The sequence below is a fragment of the Nuphar pumila genome, chromosome 12, assembly GCF_984573655.1.
Source record: "Nuphar pumila chromosome 12, dmNupPumi1.hap1.1, whole genome shotgun sequence".
Taxonomy (NCBI): domain Eukaryota; kingdom Viridiplantae; phylum Streptophyta; class Magnoliopsida; order Nymphaeales; family Nymphaeaceae; genus Nuphar; species Nuphar pumila.
The window spans coordinates 94,688,378-94,712,808 of NC_143260.1; the positions used below are offsets into that span (position 1 = coordinate 94,688,378).

The 24,431-nt window shown below is 39.4% G+C and overlaps 1 protein-coding gene across 1 annotated transcript; it reads right to left on the reverse strand.

Annotated features, from left to right (window-relative positions):
• Positions 1–2,082: 2,082 nt before the first annotated feature.
• Positions 2,083–21,617, reverse strand: LOC149821215 (kinesin-like protein KIN-5D). Its single transcript, XM_089981695.1, has 24 exons — positions 21,348–21,617; positions 19,100–19,471; positions 18,739–18,868; positions 18,479–18,637; positions 17,982–18,322; positions 17,731–17,869; positions 17,535–17,632; positions 17,294–17,450; positions 17,122–17,191; positions 16,884–16,960; positions 16,697–16,750; positions 16,516–16,596; positions 16,292–16,403; positions 16,043–16,129; positions 15,782–15,957; positions 15,529–15,690; positions 15,332–15,439; positions 15,086–15,247; positions 14,910–14,993; positions 3,443–3,648; positions 3,262–3,363; positions 3,031–3,140; positions 2,693–2,844; positions 2,083–2,569 (listed from the first exon to the last, which is right to left on the reverse strand). The coding sequence occupies exons 2-24, from the start codon at positions 19,267–19,269 to the stop codon at positions 2,348–2,350; spliced, it is 3,159 nt and encodes a 1,052-aa protein (XP_089837821.1). The 5' UTR covers positions 19,270–19,471; positions 21,348–21,617; the 3' UTR covers positions 2,083–2,347.
• Between the last annotated feature and the right edge of the window lie 2,814 nt (positions 21,618–24,431).

A 24,431-nucleotide genomic window follows, 5' to 3' on the forward strand; every position in this document is an offset into this window, starting at 1 on the left:
AATCAAGGGATTGAACTTCATCACATGATCGACAACCTAGCATGAAAAATCTAAGGGGAAGATGATCTTCAATAAAAAAAATAAAAAAATGGAGAGATATCTCTTTCTTTTTTCTTCTTCACCTCAGCTGTTGAGCTTTGAAAATCAGTGGTCCCAGTCTGCGATTTGGCTCTATGCATCTCGTGCTGATACCTTGGTGGTGGTGGGGTCTCATGGAAAAATGCCTAGTGGTTTTGATTTATTAGGCTGCAGATGTTGCTTGTCGTGATTAGGAATTGTAGGTCCCTTTGTAAGCTTGTGGGTACTTTAGTAAAACTAAGTCGTTAGTTTTCTAGCCCACCATCTGGTCCATGGTTGCTTTCATGACTGCATGAATCCCTTGGGAAAACACAGCCTTCGCCTAGTTATTCATTGTATATTATTGTTTTTTTTTTTTAAGGTTTTTTTTTTATAGTCAAGCTGAGTGATGCTCTCAATGGGATTCCAAGACATCCCATTTCACTTATCCGATTTCTTCCTTGAGTTATTCTTGATATTTTTTACCATTTATCAATTTTTTCTCTGCAAGGGCCATGAACTATCTGGAATGACCTACTTAAGTTATGAATGTCGAGGAAATCTGATGGTGTTAATGCTGTATTGCTTCCTGCTAAGTAACCAAAGAGTTTCCGATAAATATCAGGTCTTTTTCTTAAAAAATGTGTGAATTTTTTCTTTCTATTTAAAACAAAAGGCTCGCTCTATCCAAGAATTATATCTTTAAAAATGCAATTGTTTTTAAGGGTTTTGGGAACGTTTCAATGTGGTAATGCGACCATTTTAAAGTTACGTGGACCCTGAAATAAATTTCATGACAAGCGAAATATTTCAAATAAAAGACTAATGCTGAAGTGGGAACTTTGTGCACGAACAAAGAAAGGTAGATTGGTTTGGGCCCTGTAAATTTATATATGCACACAGAAATGAAACTATCAAGTTCGAGGAATTGAGGGCTTTAAATTTTTGAAGGGGAATTTTCAAAAGATGCACCTAACTACTGCTGATGATAACTAAATTTTCGAAATTGTTATGTTTTGTTCATTTTCACTTTGGTTGTTATTTTAGCTTAATTTTGATGGTAACGTTATTATTTTACCATCAAATTTCCTCTGTTAGGTGTTTCTAAAAAATACTTTTTTGAGGACAAAATGGAAATTGTAACACATTCAGCAGCAACCTTATCAGAAGTAAAGTATATGTTTTATTAATTAACCATGAAAAATTTTAGGTGTTTTTTTCAACAATTTTGAAAACTTGCGTTTTTTATTATACCTAATAGTTTAGGTTCATTCTTGAAAATTTCCCTAAAATGTCTCCAATACCTTATTCTTGGATGTTCTCAAGATCCTGTGGTTGTAAATCACAATCGCAATACTTTCTCAAGGTTAGTGAAATATGAGAAAGTATATGTTGTGATTGCCATTGCCAGCTATGACTGTTCCTGCCTCAAATCTTATGAAAGTTAATCACAAGATTGACCTTACAGTTTGAACTTTCTCAGATCATCCCATTTGTGGCTAAACCAAATGTCTCTTGAACTACATAAAAACTCCCTTGGGTGCCTGACTGCATGCTTATCTAGAAAGTGTACGAAGCAAACTTTTAGTACTCTCTCTCTCTCTGATAGATCGAGTATGCATGTCCAGAACCATGTCTACCATCACGGCTTGGCAGCTCTCATTACTTGATTTTAGAGTGGATCATACCATCATTTTCTTCTCACAAAAATAATTTGCTTTTGATTGAATGAAGGATGAGCTACAACCTACAAGTGTAGCAGCATAGGCCCCAGGGGCGGGAGTCCTAGCCGCCACTTGTAGGACGACCGTAGGTATGGCAAGCTGAGCCAGCTTGACCAGGTCTTCATGATGCATTCTTTTCAGGTTATAAATCCAAAAAAAAAACCTACAAGTGTACTTCACTCATGATACGCAAGTAATATCCCAGACCAGACTAGCAAGGTAGGAGGGAACCCCCAGTTAATTATCAACACACGAGAGAATGAATGCGACTGCTCAAAGAAATGATGGTCCTACTTTCCTAGAATGAAGCTGTCATGGTTCTTAGATTTCACCACAAAAAGGAATACAATCAGTATTTGTAATGGATATGCACTAGACTTTATGCATTGGACTCTCTACCCTCTCAAATTATACTAGAAAGTATAATAAACGTAATTGAATGAATACTTACACGGGCTCAAATATCTGTACAAAGGTATATCATGAGAGATGCTAACTTGATATCAAGGTGAATCAAGAAAGCCGCAAGGCTCAATCTTCTGTTGCATCTACTGCTTTATCGATGTTCAATTTATAGCAGTAAGAGGAACCCGAGAGTCTCGTAAAGATTGAGCATCATGCATTCCTGCCAATTGTTTGACATCCCCATTTGCAAGCCGGCCCGATCTTGTTTCCCAAAATGCTCTTACCAGTTCCTCAAAAGGTGGAGTCCTCAATTCTTCTATGGATGCCACACTCGGCAAATTGAATGACCTTCTCCTAGGGGTTGTGCAGGATGGTTCACCCATCTAATGACAAGAGAAAATATGTGATCAACATTTTAGACATCCAACTACCTGTGTCAATGCCCAGAGTACCCACTGTGGAAAGGCCCAAAATTTTAACCCTTAGACTGGATAATGGATACTTACAGCATATTCTTGTTGCAGACTCATCCCAGCTTGTTCATTTATTTCCACAGTTTTATGAAAGTGGCAACTCCTCAGTTCCCTCAGTTCATCAAAACAGGGAACAATTGTGGCATCAACATTAACGCATGCATCATTATCAAGTTTCAATGCATCTGCACAGTAGTCAGTATATGAGCTCCACAGAAAGTCATACCAATTTGTATGCTCATTTGCATATTCATGCATTTATGCATTGCAAGTATTGTGCATATCTTCTTATGAAGAATGTGTAACTGTATATGCTGGCAAGCAGACATGCACATTATTAGACCTGAACTGCAAATAATGTTAACTCTTACAATCTATGGACGAAAGAAGGCTCCCATTTTCAGTATTGACATCTTCCAGGACAGTGGAGGCAGCTGTAGACAACTTTGCACGGAAACCCTGATTGGCTTCCAAACCACATCTGCAGAAAAAACAAGTGGAAAAAAGAAAATGAACACTAATAGCAAATAATTATTTTCACCTCTAAAAAAAGAAAAAGGGAAGAAAACAAAAGAAAAGGACACTGGACACTCCCACTCTACCTGACTATGGAATCAACTGTTTCAACATTGCCTTTCTCCAAATGCAATAAGGAATCTTGTGCATTCCTCCATTGATTCCCAGCTGATGTTGCTTGCTTCATGCTGCAAGATTGATAAATTTACATAAGTTCATTTTAAGTCTAGACAAACAGTATGACTTGAATTCAAAGTTGCAGTTTACCATTCATAGAGGCCCTCCTCCAGGGAATGCTTGCCACTTTCTACTGCAGCAGTATCCTCAAGATAGTAGTTCTCAGTTTTTGCCACAAAAGCCGTCCACTGGTCTTTAATAGAAGACGTAAAGTCTTGTATGCTTGATACTCCTTGTTGCAGCTCATTAGTTCTAGATGCAGCGCTTTCCCGAAGGTTCAAGACTGCCGTTTGCACCTGAACCACAAAAAACTTGTCATCGGTAGTATTTAAACTAAAGGATATACAACACAGAAGGGTCCAGAAAAGAACCAGTATGACCTGGTCTTACCTGATCTTCGGAAAAGAAAAACCTATGCATGGAAAATGCAGGACCATAAGCTAGGGACTCATAGCAAATATGGTGGAGGCGGCAGTGAGCAGTCCACTCTTTGTTCTTTTTCTAGTTTCTATAGCTTATAATTTTTTTTTGTTGGCTATGCAGAGTAGCATTCTTGGGTTGGGATTTTTAAGAAAAGAATGTTCTACAATAATAATAATTGAGAAAAAAGGCAATGAATATGCTAGAATATTCTTAAATAGACTGTTCTTGAGTAAAAGGATTTTGTTATAACTATGGATTATTATGAAGTTTCTAACAAATTAACCATCTCACTCCAAGATGATATAAGTTTCAATGGTTAAATATATATCACATTGATAGGCCAGAGGTTAAAATTATATCAATTAGCTGAGAAAGATTGTCCAGCAGTCTCCTGAATATTTCACATGCACACACAAAAACCTAGGAACTACCACCTAATGTCAAAGCTCAAATGAAATTTTTAAAAGTCTAAAAAAGGTAAACGTGATTTATATTTTAATGTCATAAGAAAAAATCAATATTTTCCTGTTAATTGCATAAGAAGGAACTACTACGTACTACCTAGTGCCTAGCCTTCTGATGCAGAGCAGGACTGGGTCCAGTCTACACCGAGTAACCCAGGCAACGAACCGGGTCTACGCGAGGGGGTTGAAGACCGGACCCATGCAGCTGATCCGATCCAGATCGTGGTACCAAGGCACAAGAGTGAGGCACCCCTGTGCACCTACTCCGGACGAGCACAGAGAGTACAGGCCGGGACGCCCCAGGTCCAGCAGCACTCAGGAGCTGTCTCGGGTCCGGAACCGGAGTCGAGACCCGGAACCAACTGAAGTCTTTAAATACCCATCCTAGGGTTGCGTGCAGGGGTTGTTGAATTCTGAAAAGCTTTTATGCCATTTTGCTTCAGCCGCACGCTCTTTACTGTTTGGTTTTTTTCTTTATCCCTTTTCAATCATTCTATTTAGTCTCTGTCAGTCATTGCTTACTTTCACTGTTAGTATTCTTAATTTGTAAACGTTACCAGTCTTTTAATACATTGTGGCTCGCATACATTGATCCGAACATTCCTTCCTTCACGCTGCCATTGGATTATCGTGTACTGCACAGTCGATGCCTTGGGGGAATCATCCAACGTCAGTCCACTAAAGGACAGCATCGACCTCTTCCCTGACTCGCAGTCCTCAACGTCAACACCCAGCGTGTACCAGGTTCCCTCGCTGCATCAAGGTGAAGGTTGCAGTTTCTGGTACCGCGCTGCATCAAAGTGGTATCAGAGCCCAAGCGTCCTCCTTTGGAGGCGAAATGGCTCAAGAGGTGAATCCTACCGGTGGAAAAGAGCGGGAGGAAACCGTCGTTGACGATCCGATGTTGCGGATGCTTGACGCAGTAACCCAGATTCAAGAAAATCTGCAGCGCATCAGCAAAGAGGTTGTGGGTTTGTCGAGACGCGTGGACGGGATCGACGAACGGCTCGGGGCCGTTGAGTCATCCGGAGGTACGCACACGGCTTCAATGTTGAAAACAGGAGCAGATCTGATGGACGACACAGCAGATTGGGTGACTGCAACGTTCGCGGGAACAGGCCAGCCGACCCACTTTCTGTCTGACTGCGTCATCGACGCGCACCCAGTACCCCCTTTCCACCCCGATCCGGTAACAGTGGGCACGCGTCATGCCTGTACGGGACCCCTGGCTGGAACTCTGCAGCACACGGGTGTGCCCCAGCCCAGGCCGCGACTCCCTGTGGGTGTGTCGCAAGCCGGGCCTGGTCTGCAGGACCCAAGCAACATGTTGGGCCCTACTGCAGGCCCGGGTGCGCGTCAACCCGATCCAGGAAGGAGTTGGTCCTTCCCCCTGATCCCGCACGTGGAGGCCCTATGGCAGCAAACCTGCGGGCGGGAGCAGGGGGGCCCGTGAAATGGGGCCCGGGCCCGAGTCTCGAGGACCATCCTTTGGGTCCTCGGGAGCGGGTCCGAGCTCCGAAAACCCCTACCCAGCCTACCCAGTTGAGTTTGGTTTGCAAGTTGCCCCGAATCAAACCCAACCCATTATGTTTGAATCCCAATATGGGTCCAATGCCGACCAAAACCCATATCGGACCCGAACGGAGCTCCAGTTTGAATTGGAGCCGGGTCACAGTCAGACCCATAATCATATGGATCGTGGATCGAGTTCAAACCAAGCCTAATCCCCACAACTCGATCCCCGATCCAACCTACCAAAATTTGGGTCCGATGAGTAGCTTAGGACTGGACTCGATCCATATCCAATCGGACGAATCAACCCAATATTATACCAACCAGACCCAATTCCCGAACCAGAACCAACCCATTAACCCATTCCAGATCCAAAATCTAATACCATACCCGACCCAATACCACTGTCCTAACCTGACCCATAACCCAAACTATCCTATGTCACATGGGTGCGGGTGCGGGTGCGACACGAGTGTGGCGCAATTCCAAAAAATTTGGACACGGGGACTCGGCTATATATATATAACAATAAATTAACACATAAAAATTGTAAATTTTAAAGCAAAAATAAAAAAGCAATTCTTAACAACACAAACTTACCAAAATATAACACATAAAGAAGCTTGTGAGTGTGATAAACAACAAAACTTATCATAAATCTGCCTCATCGCCTGAATTAGAGGGAAGAACAGGATCGAGGTAGTCCATGTTGAGAGTATGCAAATTATGTTCTCCCTCTAAGTCAAAATCTTCTGGATTTACATCCCAATTCTTGGATGGTCCACAACTGCATCAAAAAATGACTATATTAGTATCTAACTTAAAACTTTGAATACAAATATTTAAATACAAACTTTGAATACAAAGAAAAAAAGTACCTATACTCTCCTTTGGTGCGGCGAGAAATTAATCGTAGATTTAAGTGAACATAAATCAAATCCTCTGCTCTTTTACTAGTGAGTTTGTTTCTTTTAATATTGTGAATTTGAGCATATGTACTTCAATTTCTTTCGCAGCAAGATGATGTAGCAGGTTGAGATAACAACTTCATTGCAAGACGTTGCAGATTTGGTGTTTCCGGCCCATATGTTGCCCACCAATTAAGGGGATCTTCCTCGTCTCTTGCCACGAGTGCTGCTAAAGAATCAAATCTCCCAATAGAAAACTTGCCAAACTCACTATTTACAACCTTAAACATGTGAGGATCATTAAAAAGTCTTCCCAAACGTATCATTTTATTTCTTGATATCTCAGGATCTTCATTTGGAGAAACACGACCAACATCTGTTGTCAACCATTTTTTTGCATAGTATTTTGGATTGAGAGAGTGTGTCATGTAATGCAAAGGTGTATTCCTTTTATCACATCTTCTCACTAAAACTGAATGTACATGATTGTAAAATTTTGAATCATCAAGTGCAATATCTTTCTTCTTATGTTTAAAAATGATACTTTGAACTTTTTCAATCATATTGTCCCACATTTCATAAATTCTATGAAGCATGGGTACATCTCTGTCAACTTCTCTCAACATTTCCCAAATAGGCTCTGTAAATTCAACAAAATATGTAATTTTATCCCAACAAAAATCATCACAAATGCATTTTTTGATAGCTTGAGCCTTGACATCATCTTCAGTACGATAAAAATATCAATCTTGATCAGCCACCATCATCATCAATGCATTCTTGAGTTGCTTAATTCTTTTCATCATAACAATGAGAGAAGCAAAACGAGTTTCAGCAACTTTCAATAACTTGAGATCAGAATGCCTATTAAATATAGAAAGAGCATGATGATGGTTTACAACAAAATTTATAATATTTCGAACATCATGCTCTATTTCCTCAATCCATAAACACATTTCACGTGCATGTATATCATCTTTTGATGGATTGCATATACTCTTAAGTGCCAAATTTAAACTGTGTGTTGCACAAGGAGTCCAAAAAATATGTGAATATGTATCTTCACTTGCCAAATTCATTCATGCACGACTGCAAACTGGAGCATTGTCAGTAATGATTTGCACCACACTTTCTTCACCCACTTCTTTTATCACTTTGACAAATAATCTCTTTAAATATTCAACATCTTTATACTCTCCAGATGCATCAACAGTCTTTAAAAAGATTGGCCCATTAAGTGAGTAAGCAATGAAGTTTATCAGTGGTCGCCTTTGTATATCAATCCACCCATCAGAAACAATCGACACTTCATGTCGTTTCCATGCAAATTTTTTGGTCTCTAACAAGTCTTCAATTCTATTTTTTTCCTCTTCAAGAATGATTGTTCTTAGTTTTTCTGAACTAGGAGGCACATAACCACTCAAATTACAATTAGCCAAAGATGTAATCATATCTTTCCAGTATGGACTTCTAGCTACATTAAAAGGAATTGAGCTTGAGTAAAATAATCGACCAATCTTTTTATCAATTTCTGCTCTTGCCATGTTTTTGAATGCCGCTTGTATTATTTTATTGCTTTCCATCTTTCTTTTCTTTAAAAGCTCTTCTTGTATATCACTAGCAATAGGAAAAGACAGATTAATCGAATCATTTATGATCTCTGCAATTTTCTTCTTTTCAGCTTCCTCTTGTTCTTTCTTTAATTGCTTTAACATGTCTTTGTCAACCCCAGAACATGCCCTAATTCCTTGACCACGAATATGCAAAAGATGTGCTTTCACACGCGTATAAGAACCTGTGAAAACATTCTTACATAGATTACAATGAAACTGCACATTCCCACCACCACCAATACTAGTTTTTACCCCTTTTGTCACAAGCCTCCAAAGTGGTTGAGAAACTTCTAATTCAGGGTTAGAACTTGAACCAAATGTATTGACACTACCGCTAGAACTCGCCATTATATTTGAAAAGTGAAAACTGAAAAGAAAATAAGTAAATAAAATAAAGTTAATAAACACTTCAAAATAATAGTAATAGGAGCTCCAGGTTCGTTCCCCCTGTGCAAATCAGGTTCAAACCAAGCCCTCCTCTTGCAAACCAGGTTCGAGATAGAGGGCCTACCCCCTATCTAACCAAAAAGGAGGGGCAAGCCAAGCCCCTGCTGAACCTTATCAATGGCAGGGGCTTCGCCCTTGCCAAAAAATCAAAGACAGTAGGGGAAACGAGGAGGGGCTCGAGGGGCTCGGCCCCTCCTCGTTTCCCTTCTGTCCGGGGGGGCAAGGCTCGGCCTATCAGCCGAGCCCCCTCCTTCCCCCACTCCTACTTCTTACCCCTGCGATAAAAGGGAAACGAAGAGGGCTCACCCTCCTCTGTGAATCAGAAGCACAGGGAGGGACCGAGCCCCTCTTCTGCGAGCAGAGGGTGCAGGGAGGGGGGGCGAGCCCCTCTTCTGCGAGCAGAGGGTGCAGGGGGGGAGGGGTCTGCCTGACATAAGCGAAACGAGGAGGGGCCAAGCCCTCCTTTGTGAATAGGAAGCACAGAGAGGGGTCAAGCCCCTCTTCTGCGAGCAGAGGGTGCAGGAGGGTCGACATACCTAGTGAGTGTTGACGGAGGGGGAGACAGTGGTTGACACCTCTGCGTACCGTCGCCGAAGTCTGGATCGTCGGCGTGGGTGTGGGAGAAAGCTGCAGGGGCTGAGGGGGAGAGGCAAAATCGAGAGGGTAAGCCCCTCCCCCTGTCGATAAACCCCTTTTAGGGTTCAGCTGCAGATGAAATTTGGATCTGGGTCAGGTCCAGACCCGACCCGACCCGGATCCAAAACGTATTTTAAAAATCAAAATGGACATTTTTGGACTCGGTCAAAGTGGACTGAGTCCAACTCGGCGTTGACCGAGTCCGGGCCGAGTCCGAAGCCGCACCCAAGTCTGCACCCTTGTCGGGGCGTGTCAACTCGGGTGCGGCGCCTCCTTAGCCGAGTCTGTGTGACTTAGGTACTATCAAATTCCTACCCACCTAGAGCTTGAGACCTGAGCAGTCCTTCCACCTATAGCAGGACCTCCTGTCACACAGGTGCCACAACGCCGACCACAGATGGCTCCCGCCCACGGGCAAGCCAGACCGAAGGCAGATTCAGCAGGGACCAGCGCGACCTAAGCACCGACCACACGTCGTCAGAGTACATCAGCACCAGCAGCAAGGCGAGCAGAACCACGATGATGAAGCAGTGTGGGATGATGATACTTTTTGGAACGAGTACCCCGCAGGCATGGTGGCCCATCAGCAGAGGGCACCAGAGCGCCCCTCCACGTACGGGGTGAAGCTGGAGCTTCCAGAGTTCGCAGGTCGATTCTATGCAGAGCAGTTCTTCGACTGGTCTTATGTCATCCAGTTCTTCTTCAACTACCACGATATCGCTGAGCACCGTCGCGTCTCCCTAGCCTCTACTCGGTTGAGAGGCCCAGCGCAGACATGGTGGGTTGAGCTGCAGAGGTCGAGGGAGCGACAGGGACTAGAGTGCGTACAGACTTGGGAGGAGATGCAGAGGTTGATGCAGTCTAAGTTCGTGTCGTCCGATCACACTGAGAGAGCCTACAAAGAGTACCTGACCCTGGGTCAAGGCACCAGTACTGTGACAGAGTACATTGTTGAGTTTCATCATCTTTCCTTACAAGTGCAAATCGAGGAGACCGCTCGCCAGCAGGTCACGAGATATATTTCAGGTCTCTGTCCTGCTATTTTTGATGACTTCAGTTGTATCACAGTCAAGTCATTAGACCAGACAAGCAGTTATGCCATGAATGTGGAGGAGAAATTGAAAAGGAGGCAGGAACATAAGACATCCTGTAGTGATCAGTCCAGTCAACCCAAGTCGAGTTTCCCAACCAGGAGAGCAAGCTCCCCTAGGAAAGAAGACTCAAAGTCCACCCCTGGAGTCGACCCTAGCAAACCCGAACAGTCTGGACCTACGTACCATACCAGATCCAAAGCTAAGCCCAGTGAGTCTACCGTTCGTTGTTTTAGGTGTCAAGAGTTAGGTCATATTGTGTCCAAGTGTCTCACCGTGAGTAAGAACACCCATCTGGCAAAGGGCATTGTTGAGTCAGCGTCCGATAGTGAAGAGTGAGGCTAAGTCGCTTGTTAAGGAAGATGACGAGATAAAAGTCGTAGAGTTCGACGGCAGGATTGAAAACTTGTTAACCATCCGTCATGCTTTGACCACATCCTGAGAGTCGGCCACGACAAAATGGTTACAGAATAATATTTTTAGAACCCGGTGCAACTGTAAGGGGAGTGCGTGTGATATTATCATTGATACCGGGGCGTGAGAGAATATGGTGTCCGAGAGTGTCGTGTCCACCTTGAACCTAAAAACGAAAAAATTGTCACAACCTTATAAGATGGCATGATTCAAGAAAGTGAACGAGGTACCTATCACCCTGCGTTGTCTAGTTCGGTTCTCCATGGGGAAGCATTACCACGATGAAGTGTGGTGTGATGTGGCCCCTATGAGTGTGTGTCACATCCTTTTGGGACGTCTCTGGCAGTTTGACCGTAAGACCATCCATGATGGCCGTAGGAACACGTACACATTTGTCTTTAAGGGTCATAAGATAGTTCTTCTTTCCACCAAGGAGACCGGGTTTCCCTGACTCGCGGGCCTATTTTACCGATCTTACCTCCTTGAGCTGCCCGAAAATTGGCACTTTTCTCCTATATTTAATGTGTCTGATCTAAATGCTTACTGTGGAGACAATAAGTCGTCAGAGTCGACTTCTTCCCAACCAGAGGAGAATGATGCAAAGCAAGACTTGGTCCAGTCTACACCGAGTAACCCAGGCAAGGAACCGGGTCTACGCGAGGGGGTTGAAGACCGGACCACCCATGCAGCTGATTTGATCCAGATTGTGGTACCAACACTCAGGAGTTGTCTCGGGTCCGGGACCGAACCTGAGACCCGAAACCAACTGAAGTCTTTAAATATCCATCCTAGGGTTGCGTGCAGGGGTTGTTGAATTCTGAAAAGCTTTTCTGCCATTTTGCTTCAGCCGCATGCTCTTTACTGCTTATTTTTTTTCTTTATCCCTTTTCAATCATTCTATTTAGTCTCTGTCAGTCATTTCTTTATCAGTCTTTTAATACATTGTGGCTCGCATACATTGATCCAAACATTCCTTCCTTCACGTTGGCATTGGATTATCGTGTACTGTCAAGCATTCATTCCTTCACGCTGCCATTGGATTATCGTGTACTGCACAGTCGATGCCTTGGGGGAATCATCCAACGTCAGTCCACTAAAGGACAGCGTCGACCCTCCTCCCTGACTCGCAGTCCTCAACGTCAACACCCAACGTGTACCAGGTTCCCTCGCTGCATCAAGGTGAAGGTTGCAGTTTCCGGTACCGCGCTGCATCACCTTCTCTGCCTAGGCCAGCACTTAAGCACTCCTTTAACTCTTAAGATGCATGCCCATGTTTATAGCATAATTGTTGTCTCAATGAACTGTTCATTGTTCCACTTAAGAAATACAAACAAAAATTAAATATAAATAGCCTAAATTTTATAAACTGAGGTTTTTTTCTCTAGTTAGGTTTATAACTTTTTGTTTACATTGTACTATCATCATACATTCAACCACATTTGGTTCAATAAAGGGTCCATGAGTAGAAACTAACATCAGTTACCAGAAATCAGAGTTCCACCCTAAAGTCTAAACCTTAAGATCCATGTGTTTAACTATAACCAAATCCAACTCAAGGATTAATATGGATCGTATATAGATCTGCTTAGCTTTAGCCCAACTTTAACATATTAAGTTTCTGCATGACTTTATACGGGATCCATTCAACCCAAACTAGAGAAAACATGAACCCACATACTTTCAACTTTGAGCCGCATGATTCAGACCCGTCTGAGAATTGTGATGTGAATTTTGGATTCCTTACGCTCATTTGATCCAATTGGCTCCGACTTAGATGCAACCCATATACATAAAAAAAAGTTCATATTTAAAATCTTCTTTAATCATTTTGTCATCAAAACAAGATAATCTGTTTTCATAATCTAATTGTCTATTATTTATAAATTATATATAACATTGTTTGTACTTATAACATTTTGCATAAATACATCAGACAATGCCTCAAAGACTCAGATATTGATTACCAAAACCCTGAGAAACATAGACTATAATTTTGCCCACAAGGCTTTGCTCATCTGTAGGGGGCGACTCAGTGAACATCACCAATCTGAACGCGTCACAAGTTCAAGAGCCAAGGATGTGCATCACAGGTTCGAAACCCAAGGGTGTGCAACCCTTGCCTTGAGGCCGAAGCTGGGTGTACTCCTTGGTGGGCTATCACCTGGGTACGGGTGTGGGTACGGAGGGTACAACACGGCAATTCCAAAAAATGTGGGTACGGGGACACGGCTATATATATATAATGTATATTATATACTGAAAATATGAAGTTATAAACAGAAAATATAATTATAAATTATAAATTATAAATTGAATAAAACTTGTATGTACGGAGGGGAAAATGGTGTGTCCAGGTGTTGATGTGTGTCAACACAGGGATACGCGTGTCGACATGGGTATAGAGGGCAAAATGAAGTGTCCAGGTACCATAGTTGGTGGGCAAAGGGGACCTGGGGTTTTTACACCAGTGACCTCACGAGTGAGTGAGCTGAGGCTTATAACTATTTCAAGCCACTTAAACATATTAAGTTTCTGCATGACTTTATATGGGATCCATTCAACCCAAATTAGAGAAAACATGAACCCACATACTTTCAACTTTGAGCCGCATGATTCAGACCCGTCTGAGAATTGTGATGTGAATTTTGGATTCCTTAAGCTCATTTGATCCAATTGGCTCCGACTTAGATACAACCCATATACATAAAAAAAAAGTCCATATTTAAAATCTTCTTTAATCATTTTGTCATCAAAATAAGATAATCTGTTTTCATAATCTAATTGTCTATTATTTATAAATTATATATAAACATTGTTTGTACTTATAACATTTTACATAAATACATCAGACAATGCCTCAAAGACTCAGATATTGATTACCAATACCCAATACCAAAACCCTGAGAAACATAGACTATAATTTTGCCCACAAGGCTTTGCTCATCTGTAGGGGGCGACTCAGTGAACATCACCAATCTGAAAGCGTCACAAGTTCAAGAGCCAAGGGTGTTTCCTATATATATAAACTGAATATAATCTAAATATATATGATATATCTAAAATGTATATTATATACTGAAAACATAATTATAAATTATAAATTGAATAAAACTTGTATGTACGGAGGGGAAAATGGTGTGTCCAGGTGTCGATGCGTGTCAACACGGGGATATGTGTGTTGACACGGAGATACGCATGTCGACACAGGTACAGAGGGCAAAATGGAGTGTCCAGGTACCATAGTTGGTGGGCAAAGGGGACCTGGGGTTTTACACCAGTGACCTCACGAGTGAGGGGCTTATAACTATTTCAAGCCAGTTAAACAAGTACCACAGTTAATGTTTCCTTGTCTTATTTCGTGCTTGGAGAATTTTGAGCACACTATGCATAAGCATCTCTTAAAGCATGAAACTAGTATATCTTACAATATAAGGTGAACAAAAATAATAATTAAGCAAATACCTAGCAAGGATATCCGATACCAAATCCATTTTTAGACATATGGTTATATAACTTAGCCTGTATCATCTAGATAAACTTTGAAGCCCCAATATTTAATAGAATCACATACACTCAGAGGCTGCATGATTTTCGAAGGAGATGGTTTACTAGGATAAGAACTCTGCCGTTTAAAAGCATCAAAGGACATATCCTACTCCCTGAAATACAGATGATGCAAAACTGAATAAACTGAAGAAGAAAAGAAAAGCAAAACCTGTGATGTGTGTGTGTGTGTGTCTGTGTGAAAGTCAGAGTCATTGGTCTTCAGAGATCTGTTTATCGCACTCAAAAGCCTGGCTAATTGAACTAAGAACTTGCATTATAGCCTTGTCCCAGCTTATGTCAAATCTGGTCAGTATTAGAAATTGTTCCTTTGTTAATTGTACAAAACTTAAAAGATACTAATTGAAATGTAAATCATTAATTTAACTGTAAATATTGATCATGAATATGAAATTTGTGTGTGTGTGTGTCCATACATGTAATCTGCATACTATGATATAATAGTATGAGTTTATGATGAGGTTTGGAATGCAAAGACATGATACCAGCTTTTTCTGCCTAGCACTTGAACTTGCCAGTAATTCAGCCACTTTTTCCAACAACAGTCTTTCCTCATTTTCTACAGACTCCTGCATATGAGATGCAGGATTAGATTCAGAAGGTTGCAGCAAAGTACATTTTTCCTTTGTGTCAAGAAAAGATTGAGGTAGGGAAAGGGAACTACCTCAAACTTCTTTTCAAGTCCACACAACTTCTGGTCCTGACAGGTTTGAGTTTCTTCAAGAAGTTGGCTTATCATGGAAGCATGAATGTCTAAGGTCTTGAAGAAGTCCACAGTAATTTTTGAGATAGATCGTGTAGCCTCAATGGCTCTCAAATGCCCCTATATATGATTGAAGAAAGAAAGTCAAACATTTAAGTTCTAAAGAACCACAAAAAACTTGCAAGCCGCTATCATTCTTCCAACCTCACGCTGTTTCTCTACAAATGAAGCTAGTTTTCTCTCCTGATTGGAAATGCCACCTTGAAGTTCATTGAGTACTGCCTCCGCCTCCAAAGCTATTCTTTTAAGAAGCTGTCCCCAAAGAGCAGTATCAGAACCTTGCATGGTTAGATTAAGTATCCGATTCACAATGGAATTCCCTAGAATAAAACGGAACTTACATCCTCAAGAGAATTAGAGTGGATAGACACTTGTGAGTTTAGGCTTCCAAAGGTGGCCTGTGAATTTTGCTCCAATTCACCAGATAAATCATCCAATGTGTTGATTCCAGAGCTGTACATAGTCTTAAGCTTTTCAACCTGATGACGAAGTGCTTCTGTTGCCTATAAGAAAAACACAGTAACAAAAGTAACATATAAAGATTAGGTCAATAAAAAAATGCACTCTTCATATTTTGCAAAGGTTATATCATACCTCGGCTTTGGTAGACAGAAAGGATTGCATATCTTCCTCCAATCCTTTTAGTTGTTGTTCCTGTTGCATCACGGAAGCAGAAACAGTTCTATGCAAGAGCTCAAGCTGTTGAGTCAATTGTGCTTGGAACTTTTGTACAAGAATTCTGTTTCCTTCTTCTATTTTGTCTTTTCGCTCTAAAGCAACCATGAATAAACATCTCTTGAGTTCATTTGACAACACCATGCATAAACATAAAGGATGCCAAAAAGTGATACTTACCAATCTTAGCATATAAGCCTGACATGTCCATTGTTGCATTCTCTAGTTCAGTACGAATCTCAATTGCATGTTCAACAAGTGCTTTCTCTGAAAAATTTTAATTATCCAATAACTTGTGATTGTCTAAAGATAGATGTGGCATAAACAGAACATTTAGTTTCTGTTATTGTAGTTTCATGATTAGTTTTTGCAAGAAAAGTTCAGTTTAAATGTTATTTCTCAAGATGTTGCAGAAAAGTTGAACTGTACCTGACCGAAGGAGGTTAGAGATCAAGTATTCCTTTTCCCTAATTGTGGCATTTGCCTGTCTGTATTTTTCTTCTAGGTCAGATAAAGCATGTTCTGTATCCACAAGTTTTCGCTGCAGTTATAGATGCGATGGTTAGACAACATTTGGTGAAGAAGAGTACAATCTCAGACAGAAAGAATAAATTATAGTTAAAATAAATAGAAAGAAACCCAAACAAACTTACCTGGCATTTTTCAAGTTTATTAGTCAAATCTGCAACCAATTGTTGTTGTGTATCATAAAGCTCCTGAAGCCCAGCCAGTTGCTGAATAAGGATGACAAGAATGTGAGATGTTTACTTCAAAGTCAAGAAATAGAAACCACACTGCAACAGTCACTATGCAAGGAAAGAAGATCAAACAAACCTTATCCCTGGCTTCTAATTCAAGTTCCATGCGCTCTATTTTCTCTGTCATGGCCTGTACAAATAGAAACCGTAATGATTGAAATGTTATTTCTTTGAAATGCTATTTCTTTGAAATGTTATAGTCTGCAACCAATGCTCTCAGAAGGACCAATATTTGTATCCATGAAAAAGATAATGCAGCAAACCTTTTTTTCAGCTTCTTCTTGTAAATAACGATCACGTGGAATATATATTCCATTTTTCTCTCTTGCAGCATATACCTCTGCATATTCATGCATAAGATGTATTACAAATAATGTCATTTCAAAGTTGTTCAGATTAAAATAAAAATCATATAATACTGTAAGTTTTACTAAACCACACAAAGATGAATAGAGATTAGACCAGTTAAACGTAACATATCCAACAAATTGGAAAGAGAACCTTGTTTAAGGCGGTCAATTTCACTATACAAGTCCTTGAGAATTGCTGATTTCATCATTTTCTGATTAATCTGGAAAAAGTTGAAAAGAACACGTACTTAGACAAAAGATAAGTTCAGGAAAGAACTCAACTTCAAAAACTTGGAAATAAAATCAACAATAGAATTGCAGACCTCCGGCTTATTCTTAATGTTCTTAGCACGGTGTGCATAATCAAGCGTGCTGAGTGTCTCCTCTAAACAGTGGATAGAAGGTGATACAGTGGCTATTATGCATGTCTTGGTTTTACCTCCCAAGGAATCCCGAAGCAACCTTGTTAATTTGCTTTCTCTGGTTCAGCAGAAAAGCTATCAGTTTCCCACTAGAGTAGCTAAGAGAAATTAAACCACAAATAAATTAATTAGACTTTTAAACCTGTAAGGAATATGACCAGAATGTTCTACAAGGGAATTGATTACACGACCAAGTGTAAGCAAGCTCTTATTAATCTCTCCAGCCTCTCGTGCTCTACCCTGAAGATGAAATTCTCTTAGCGCAATAATGTATAGAAGGCAATTCCAAAAATTCAATACATGAAACCATATGAAAGATATATGATGCTTAAGAACACCTCTTTAGCACCAGAACGTGAAATGTTCTCTGAACCAGCAAGATCAACGAGATTGAGTTTTCCACATTTAATTAGCTCTTCCCCCTCGTGAGTGCTTTCTTTGATGTGAATAGTGATGGAAAATATAGAGTGAGATCGACTGACAAGACACAAACAGGCAGCATGTTTAGATTTATTTGTTTTAACCAATTTGTCAAGCCTGCACATGCATAAGTGGATATGATACAATAAACACAAACATATACATTTACCTGCTTTGCTTGTTCAAAAGAGTTTCTGCGGTGCGACGTTTGGAAGATCCGTTTTCCAAGATTTTGTATATTTCGTTAGCAGTGCAAACTATTTCTTCTTCCAGACCCCTCACAAAGACACCCCCCTTTCCATCTTCCATGAGAGCAATTGGTTTCTTTGTCTTGTCATCATTAAACTTCAAATAATCATCTGGTGGTGCCAAAAGATCGGTTATTTCTTCATTGTACAGCTCAAGAAATGTCACTTTCATGTTGTACTCAGCATTTTGCGCCTCTAAGATATCAAATATCTGTCGAACAGCTCTAGGAATAACACCAGCATCACTGGGGAATTCTCCATTCTACAAATAAGAAATGGAAGTTCATTAAAACTTTGCAGAAAATAAAAAGATAGCCTATCAAGGAATGCATTCATGATTCAAGAGATGCTCACATTAGATAATCATAGAAAGACAAAAACAAAAGAGGATAAAATGTAATGGAGCACAAACTTGAACCTTTGCTTTCTTCCCTCCTCCTTCCATGGTATATGTTTTTCCTGTGCCTGTCTGACCATAAGCAAAAATTGTGCAATTATACCCCTCCAAAACCTCGTTTACAATAGGAACGATGGCTTGATTATACAAATCATTTTGTTGGGATGTTGGGCCAAAGACCTGGCGTAATCATAAAAGTTATTAACTGGAAGCATGTCTAATATGGTAGGACCAACAACCTCAGAAGCAACAGGTCTAGAAAGCATCAATGAGATCCAAACCTTGTCAAACGCAAATGTCCGATCGATCTGCTTGTTAGCTATGGTTTGGGAAGCAGAAACTTCTCGTTTATGCTCATTACAAAAGATTACTGTTGGGGTCTTCACTCTTAACTCCTCCTCACTTGGAGGCCTAATAAAAAACCAAAGAAAGAAAATAAATTATGTATATTCTCAAACAATTGGAGAACAATGGATACACAAAAAGGCATATAGATGGAAAAAAGACAGTCAACCTTTCTAGAATGAACCATCATTAGACATACATTTTCTCTTCATTTCCCACTCAAAAATGAACTCCCATTGACATGTTACATGCTGTTGTAATACAAAATGGAAAAACGGAGGGAAATTGAATTCTCACCTGCATCTCAGAATAACTTGAACATTAACACCTTTGTCTTTGTCTTGCCTGCTATTAAAGCCATCAGCTGATCGGAAATCCCTACTAGATTTCTCACTCGAGCGAGGAGTTTGTGATGGCGAAATAGGAACTAGCCCCCCTTTCTTATGAAGCTGTGAGCCTTGATCCATAGCTAAAGTACCTGACAAGCCCAAGTTTTCCTTCAGACCTAAGTACTGATTTCCTGTGAGTGATTTCAGGCATTAATGACAAACAATGTTTTTTATATACTACAACCAAATCTCTCACTCGAGCGAGGAGTTTGTGATGGTGAAATAGGAACTAGTCCGCCTTTCTTCTGAAGCTGTGAGCCTTGATCCATAGCTAAAGTACCTGACAAGCCCAAGTTTTCCTTTAGACCTAATTACTGATTTCCTGTGAGTGGTTTCAGGCATTAATGACAAACGATATTTTTTATATACTATAATCAAATCTAAAATTCTCACTGAAAAAAAAAGTGCAGGAAAGAATCTGAAATACATGGACCACATAAACAGAGAAACTTCCATCAGAAACAAAAATCACCAACTGATAGCACAATGGCAATTTTCTTAAACTGAACAAGCCACTAATAGTTGAATGAAAGCTTGAGAGTAGAGGGAATTCTACCAGCAATACTAATAAATATCACATGCAAGGTAAGAAAATAAACCAACCAGCATATGAATAAAGTGAGTAAACTGAAGCAAATCACATTAGGCAGATAAAAGCAATGTTGTTTGCTTAAAAGAACCCACCAGTAAGAAAACCAGAAGATGAAACCCTTTCAAATGCAACACATTTTCAGTACTCAAATTAAAGAAATGATAAATTTTAATCTGAGAAAACAATACCATTTCCACAATTACCTGTAGAATTATGGTTATATTAGAAAAATCTGCATATGACATATGCCAGATTGAAAATTCAAAAAAATGAAAAAGATAAAAGTATTGAAAACAAAATCTGCAATACAAGGAACAAATAACTGAAACAAAATTTTGCTCACACTACTGAACAGCAAAATTGAAAATAATTTGATTCAAGGATTCACAATTTCACAATAAATAATTGTAGAAAAAGAAACATTTCTAAAAGATTGAGAAATTAAGAGAAGAAAAAGATAATCTAAAACTGATTTGAAAATTTTCAATTTGTATAAATCCAGCACGAAAAGATAAGTAAGGTGAGAAAAAAAGGATGACAATGTATGTGCGTGAGCCATAATTAATGAGCAATTTAGCTAATTACAAAGCAATGCAACTATGGAGAAGCAATTCATAATACTGAAAAAACAAACATGGACCAAAAACTGTCAGAAAAAAAGAGAAAATTGTCAAATTTGCAAAACATGTTCCGAATCCAGAAAAAAAATCTGTAGAAGAGAAAGTGGAAGATCATCATATTTTAGATGTTATAGTAAAACAAGCAAAGATTGCAGCAAAGATAATGCATTTCATTACTCGAAATAGCAGAATTCTGAAAAAAAAACTCAAATTTAGTAATCAAAACGTATAATAAAAAAGAGAAATAAAATAAAAACTGTTACGGCAAAAAGATGGAAAGATCAAAAGCAAAAAATGAAAATGACCTAGATAAATTATTACTGGCCAACGAATAATGTATTGATCCAAAGTCTAAGAGTGCCAATCAGAAACTATAGGGAAAAATAAAGGAAAGCGAATAAAATCAGAAAAATCTAAATTAACATCCAGAAATCCAGGAACCAGGGAGAAATAAAAACATGAAACCACAAATGCCTAAAATTTCACAACATCCTCAGTCAAACAGAACATTAAAATGAAGAAAAAAAACTTGTAGATTCTCAAAATCCAGAAGAACAGAACAAAAATTGCAGAAAAAAATTAAAAAAAAAACGAATTTGTACATCAAAATAGAACTTCAAAGATTCATCAAGAAAATAGTAAAAATAGACGCATCTAGGCTCCTACATCAAAGAAATCAGAAAAAAAAACGCAAAAAAAAAAGAAAAAGATAATCTTGAAATCCTTCTCGCATCATCTCCTCCACAACGGACATAATATTCCATAAAACATAAAAATTCTCGAAATATTTCTCTCACTATATTTTGCGAATGAAATCTGTAAAAATATCAAGAAATCAGAAAAACAAAAGAAAAAAAAACACTCCGGAAAAGATTCAGCAAATCGGAGAGCAATGCCGATCCAGGATCAGTGGATAACTTTGGGGGTGGGGGGTGGGGACTTACAGAGATAGCAGATTCCGTGCGATCTGAATCTTCAGAGCCCGAGTTGAAGTTCGACCGATGGATTTGGAGGAATTCCGAGCGAATGTGGGTCGACGAAGGAGAAGAAGAAGAGGAAGAGGGCAGGAGAAGAGAGAGAGAGAGAGAGAGAGTTTAATGCCGTCAGTGCACGCCGCCCGATCGACGTTTAAATCGAAGGGAGAGGGCTGGCGATCGGCGTTGACGCCGTCAGGGATCCGTCAGCTCGCCGTTTCCGACCGTTACCATCTCGGCGAGGAGGTTCAGAGCGGAGCTCCTTTTCAACAATGGCGAGCAGAAAATCGACGAATTTTCGAAAAAAGGAAAAAACAGGTAAAATTGGTAATGTTTTAAATTACTGAAACACCCCTACGAAGGCTATCAAAGTTTTTGCTTGAACACTTATAAGACCGTTACGATGAGCTTCGGCCTTAATTCTGTGAGAGTATAATAGTCATTTCCTTAAGCAAGGCATAAGGGCTTCCCCATGTTTCCTAAATTATGTATATACCCCAGCATTTTTAGAAATTTTAGATTTGCCACTGGTTTCTCTTGATTTCAAATTTCGAACCGCAAATCCAAGAGATGAAAGTGGAAGCAGATGGGGCTGTCAACGGGTCGGATTTGTATGAGATACCCGACTTCACATCTATATATTTTTACATCTAAAAAATACAATCCAAAAGCCGATTCTTACAATTTTAACCATATTACATATCTATAAAAGACATAATTGGTTAAGTTTCAACTAAAAGGTATGGAACCCACGAGCGCAGCCAATATTTTTTCCATATTGACCCAATTTCAAACTCAGAGCGTGTTTGAATGCCTGGCTTAACAAATTTATGCATAAAATGTAACATAGAAACTTGCTAAAAAAAAAATACTGAATCACATATCTCCCCCAAGCACTAATTAGTGAATTTAGAAAGGATGTTTTTGATCAATCATCATAAATTTCATAATCAATGTAAAATATTCATACAAATATGCGATGCGAAGGAGATCAAGAAGATGCAGGGTCGCTCATCCGCTTAGCTAGTTAAACACAAGTTAGTTCATAGATCTTTGGGCTTTGATTAACTTTACAAATAAAGCCCGAGGATTGGTCCTTCATTGCTGTCATTTCGTAGGTATATCGTTAAAATTATCTACGTTCTCCGTAGACGAAGCACTGGGTGGGTTGTTAGCTAGTGCGATAATACGGTATGGTGTACACCAACTTAAAGATGTATGCATAAAAGTATTTGTCTCAAGGAGTAATCCTATAATCTTGTCTGCTTTTTAATTTAAAAAATTTTTGATTTTCAAGAATGTGAATCTTATGATATGTTGAGAATCTCTTACCATAATCGATGTTTTACTACTAATCATATGTTTCATCTTGGACGCATCAAATAAATCAAAGTATAGAGCTTCACAACTCATTTGAACTTATTGGTGTATAGATGAGTCTAAGATATATGTGTATCTCTACCTTGAATCTCAAATCTGAATTTGAGGGTGCATTTGAATGCTTTGGTTATTCAAGGATTCAAGATTCATGTCACCGATTCTCCCTTTAGGTTGGTTTAGAGATATGTGAATCTATGTTAAAAAATAAAAACAAAGATTTGATAATCAGTTTTTAAATTCCTTCTACCCTAAATTCTATCATTAGAATATGAGATCCAAGGGATTCAAAGAGTAGACTTAGGCTGTGTTTGAATTGAGGGATGCAACACTTTAAAGGGACTGTTGTGTCTCCTTCCATATGGGCCCTACAGTGGAAGCCAACACAAGAAAAATGAGTCCAAACAATTGTGTCCCTGACTGCCTTCTTTCATTCTCATTTTTTGGGACAAAAGAGACACCACTAGATGTGCAACTCTGTTTTCCAAGAGCATTTTTAGGAGCGCAACTCTATTGTCCAGGACAAGCAGTTTAGGACGAGTTTATTTTGAACTACACTTGTCGCCTTCATGCAAGCACCATTCGGGAGAAACTTGACAATTTTAAGATGTCGAAGATGAAAGGGACATTTTTTAGAACAAAAGACACTTTTGACCACATTTGTAAAAGGTCATGTAGACACGCTCACTTATTTCTTAACGTCTTTTATGTCCCTTGGATGGGTTGACTCAACAAAGTGTGTTTGAATGCGAGCAGCATGACTGGACTGCATAAAGTTAATAAGCATACGCGGAGAAGTGAGTTAAAAACATCAATAGAAAAAAAAAAGTAGAAAATAATATAAAGATATGGTTAAAACCTTTAGGTTTCAGTTAAAACGATTTTTTCATTTATATAAAAATATTCACTTTGGGAAGGTTAGGGATATGAAGGTCATATATGTATTTCCATAATCCCTATCCGGAAGCCACGTGGAGGGATCGTGTGGTGAGGGAACTGCCCCCACGTGAAAGGGAGTGATGGGCGAGAGCACGTGGCGGATAGCCATTTGTGGATTCCGTCATATGAAATAGATTTTTATCCATTTTTTTAGCCCAGATTCCATATGAAATAGATTTTTATCCATTTTTTTAACCCAGTTCAGTCCTAGCCCAGCCCTGACTGCAGCAAATAGTTTGATTTGTCCATATGAAATAGATTTTTAATAATAATTGTAGTCATTTTTTATTTTATCTCATAAAATTTTTTTCGGGGGTGCTGCCCCAGAACCCCCAGTCCCCGACTATCACACCAATTTTTTTTTTTTGCTACACCCCTGTTTGCCCCCCTCACATGAATCCTAGCTACGCCACTGGTTGTCGGTCTAGGTGCCCATGACTTTTTTGTTCTGATTTGTATACTTCAAGGCGACAAAAGTTAAAAACCCGCAAAAATCTTGGCAGGCAAAAAAAAACTCTTGAGATTTTGAAAAATTTCATAAATATCGGTTTTTTTGGTAAAAATCTTGAAAATAAAAAATTAATTTTTATAAGAAAATCTAAATAAAACACATTTAAAAATAAAAATCTTGGAGGTTTTCATGATAAATATCTTTTAAAAATATAAATATCATGTATGGCAATTTAAAAATCTTGCAAGAAATGGCTGTTTTAAACTTTCAGGTAATTTCTCAGGATA